We start from the raw sequence: 4,402 nt of genomic DNA, 5'->3' as shown, positions 1-4,402 counted from the left end.
AAAAAAAAACAAACATACTTTTACTGTAGAAGTGTTAAAACCAATGTTCCCAGTCATCAGACCAACTTCACATTGTTCAACTTGAGATAGTGACTGGTGATGAGAATATGTGATGAAGAATTAAAGGATCACATGAAAATGTAGTTTACCTAAATCTATTATACTGAAAAGAGTTTTAAGGAATAGATACTAAATGTATCGTCGGCATACGATGATATCATGAAGATTATCATAGATTTCACACAGTTTTTTGTTCAGGTCAGTGTTGCTTATTTGTTCAAGAACACCAGAAGAACACTGCTAATGAGTTTTTATTTACATGCATTCTCTTGCACTGGTCACTCATATTGCGACAATGTTTTGTATTCACATTTTATTATATTAATTCAAACTTTATTTCAGACTCACAAGGGTCCATAGCAAATAGAAAATATATACAAGATCAAACTAAATGTTAAAGGTTGTTATCTTATTCACAAAGAAAATTTGTTTCCTCTGTTTTAAACAAATGTGGAAAGTCAGCCATGACAGTATTTTGCAAAGGTTTCATTTGTAATAAGCCAGTGTGTTGAATTATATCAACAATCTACAATAGTCTGAAGAAAACCAAAAAAAAAGTGTGATGTAAAATTTTCTTATAATGGTATATTCACATACATACAAAAAAAATACATATAAAATATATTTATAAAATATATTTTCACTGTGTTGACTCTGACCAGCTGCAGATTCAGAGTGTGTGAGTGCTGCATAGTGTGTGTGTGTGTGTGTGTGTGTGTGTGTGTTGTGTGTCCTCAGTGAAGTGTATCAGTCTCTGCAGTAGCTTCCAGCTGCAGCAGTCAGTTCAGTTTCTGTTCAGTCTGACTGAGGGAGGTTTTTGTACGACGCTTTTTCACTGTGTGAACAAATACTGACTGTTGATGTTATGTCGACCCAGACAGTAGTAAACTGCTGCATCTTCAGTCTGGACTCCACTGATGGTCAGAGTGAAGTCAGAGTTTGATCCACTGCCTGTAAAACGATCTGGAATCCCTGATGGTCGATTGTTAGTAACATAAATGAGCAGTTTAGGAGTTTCTCCATCTCTCTGTTGGTACCATTCCACAGAGTCAGAATTAATAACAGTCTGACTGATTTTACATTTGATGGAGACGGAGCCTCCCAGAGCAGAGCTCACTGCTCCAGGCTGAGTCACTGTGACCTGGCCTCTGGACTCTGAGGATACAGAGACAAAAACATAAAGCAGCGTCATGGTTTTGTGGGCTTCATTTCAGAGGGACAGATGTTCATAGAGGAGAGGAGTTTGATTCTCTGGACTTTACCTGTGAAGCAGCAGCAGAGGAGAGTCCAGATGAGGACGCAGATCAAAGTCATGTTTTTGATGAGGAGGATTTCTGTGGCTTCTGTTGTCATGAAGGACAGCTGTCAGTCATCCAGTGTTCAACTCTCAGGACTATAAACTCTCCCAGAGCACTGGAGCATGGTGCTGCTGATGCAAAGTGGCTCTCTATGGAAATGGCCTCATGATCTGCTTCTCTTGTGCTGCTTCCAGTTTTCCATTGAATATGTGAATTGCTGATCTTTTTCCTCTTGCTTCAACTCACTGCTCTCACAGACAATGTCTTCTGCTGCTTTTATTGTGGTTGTATATGGACCAAGTTAACTCAGAAACTCTGTACAACAACGTGTAAGAATTATATTTGTCAACAGTGTGATAGAAAGTTCAAAGTAAAACGTAATCATTTTTGTATGTTTTTAAAGAGGTGGTATTATGCTAATTTTCAGGTCCAAAATTTTATTTAGGGAGTATACCAGAGCAGGTTTACATGGTTCAATTAAAAAAGACACCTTTATTGTCATACTGCACATTGCTGCACCTCCTCTTTTCACCCTGTGTTGAAAGCTTTGTTTTAGTTATGGAGTGATACATCTTGTCTCTAAATGATCTTTGTTAGGAGTTGCACATGCGCAGTTCCTAGTTAAGGACTACTAGCCAATCAGAAGCAGAGAAGAGCGGGTCAGTGTGAGAAGCCGGTAAAGAGCTTCGGTTCAGCTGTAGTCTATGTTGCCAACCAGCTTGGCAACATAGACTGGAGCAAGAGTTTTAGAGTGGTGAGTTATTAATCTGTAACAAAAGTATTTTTCATCCATAAAGTTTTAACTGAGCTCTGTCTCTACATCACAGGAACAACTTTATGTCCATTGACTGCCTGGAGGCTAGCTAGTGTTTGGAAAGGGCAAGGAGAGCTATGTGCTGCAGCTCACTGTTTTTCCATCAGTGTTTTAGAGGGGGAGTCGGACTAGCCGCTTGGCGATAGTTATATGAGCCGCATTTAGCTTTCATCCCTGTGTCGTCATAGGGATGAAAGTCAAAAAGCACAATACCACCTCTTTAAAATATGTGTTTGAGTGTACTATAAAATGGCTGATATAGCGCTTGAAGGAAAGACTTCTGACCACCTTATACAGGCCTTTTAGTGAAAAACTGGACAAATACTGGCTGTTTTGCTTAGCTCAGCCCAATATCTTAGATAATAGCTTAGATAATGCCTTCAGAGATCAAGAATTTAAATGATGGATGCAAGTGTTTTCACAACACGTTTCAGAAAGTAACCCAAAGTTCCAAGGTGTCGTGAAGATTTGCGAGAGGGGACTTTTCATTTGTTTGTGTTTGCATCCCTTAGGTTCCTAGATGAATATTAATGGTTGTAGTGTGACAAGTTTTTAGTCTTTTTTGTATGCGGTCACAGGTGATGACCAACCACAGTAACTGTAAAAGCAACAATGGAGACTTTTTCAACTTTAAAATCAACTTGATAAAATTATGAATGTGCAGTTTGTGCTGTAGGTTTGCGTGTGTGTGTGTGTGTGTGTGTGTGTGTGTGTGTGTGTGTGTGTGTCCTCAGTGAAGTGTATCAGTCTCTGCAGTAGCTTCCAGCTGCAGCAGTCAGTTCAGTTTCTGTTCAGTCTGACTGAGGGAGGTTTTTGTATGACGCTTTTTCATTGTGTGAACAGACGTTTACTGGTAAAGTGAAAACTCTGACAGTAGTAAACTGCTGCATCTTCAGTCTGGACTCCACTGATGCTCAGAGTGAAGTCAGAGTTTGATCCAATGCCTGTAAAACGACCTGGAATCCCTGATGCTCGAGTGCTAGCATAGTAAATGAGCAGTTTGGGAGTTTCTCCATCTCTCTGTTGGTACCAGTGTAACCAGTTAGAACCATGAACAGTCTGACTGGTCCTACATCTGATGGAGACGGAGCCTCCCAGAGCGGAGCTCACTGCTCCAGGCTGAGTCACTGTGACCTGGCCTCTGGACTCTGAGGATACAGAGACAAAAACATAAAGCAGCGTCATGGTTTTGTGAACGGATGTTCATAGAGGAGAGGAGTTTGATTCTCTGGACTTTACCTGTGAAGCAGCAGCAGAGGAGAGTCCAGATGAGGACGCAGATCAAAGTCATGTTTTTGATGAGGAGGATTTCTGTGGCTTCTGTTGTCATGAAGGACAGCTGTCAGTCATCCAGTGTTCAACTCTCAGGACTATAAACTCTCCCAGAGCACTGGAGCATGGTGCTGCTGATGCAAAGTGGCTCTCTATGGAAATGTGGAGAATTTTGTTTGGACCAGCTTCGAACATGAATCTTTGGATGTAGTTAAAAAACCAAGGACCCATTATCAAACTGAGGTCAAAGGTCATGACCAAGACTTTTCTCTTTAAGTGTCCCAGGTTGGCTCCTTTCTATTTATTGGACAATAAAGTAGAACATGGGATTACTATATTACATGAATGGATGGGACCCAATGACCAGGATCTCTGTTTTGTCTGAGTTCAACCAGAGGACATTATTTGACATCCAATTTTTGACATCACAGAAGTCAGTCAGTGAACTCAGCATGCCAGGGTCTGTGGATCTGACGGGCAGGTACATCTGTGTGTCATCAGCGTAAACATGAAAAGAGACACCATGTTTCTCGATAATTTGCCAAAGGGGAAGCAAATACAAGGATAATAAAATGCTTCCTAAGCAGGGGCGATTCTAGGATCAGACCTTTAGGGGTGCTCAGCTCCTAATGAGAATGTAGCATGTATACAATAACTTGCAAAAGTCTTCACTAATTGATGGAGAGAATAAGTAGGCCTACTTGAGAGGAGCTGGTGCAGAGCAGAACGGGTCAGTCATCACTTTGTGTTGAAAAGTGGTGGGGACATAAGGGCTCAGATTAGGGGCGTGATGATATATTTGGGTAATGAGATGTGATTATGCACAAGTACAAGACAAGAAGATTTTTAGCACTATTTAGGGGGATCTTGGGGTCCTCCCCCAGAAGACTTTTAACATTAAACTCATAATTTCATGCATTCTGGAGACATTTTCTGCTCCAATTTAAGGTGTAAATTT

At 40.7% G+C, this 4,402-nt stretch overlaps 2 gene segments (V, D, J or C); both read right to left on the bottom strand.

The window, feature by feature from the left end:
- Positions 1–864: 864 nt before the first annotated feature.
- Positions 865–1,374, bottom strand: LOC123976871. The segment is given in 2 exon segments: positions 865–1,215; positions 1,323–1,374. Coding segments are annotated over 2 exon segments (375 nt in total).
- Positions 1,375–3,000: 1,626 nt separating this feature from the next.
- Positions 3,001–3,463, bottom strand: LOC123976736. The segment is given in 2 exon segments: positions 3,001–3,320; positions 3,412–3,463. Coding segments are annotated over 2 exon segments (372 nt in total).
- Positions 3,464–4,402: the final 939 nt, after the last annotated feature.

The sequence above is a fragment of the Micropterus dolomieu genome, linkage group LG09 (assembly GCF_021292245.1).
Source record: "Micropterus dolomieu isolate WLL.071019.BEF.003 ecotype Adirondacks linkage group LG09, ASM2129224v1, whole genome shotgun sequence".
In the NCBI taxonomy this organism is placed as follows: domain Eukaryota; kingdom Metazoa; phylum Chordata; class Actinopteri; order Centrarchiformes; family Centrarchidae; genus Micropterus; species Micropterus dolomieu.
Note: the sequence above shows the minus strand (reverse complement) of the source record. Positions and strands in the feature narration are given on the sequence as shown.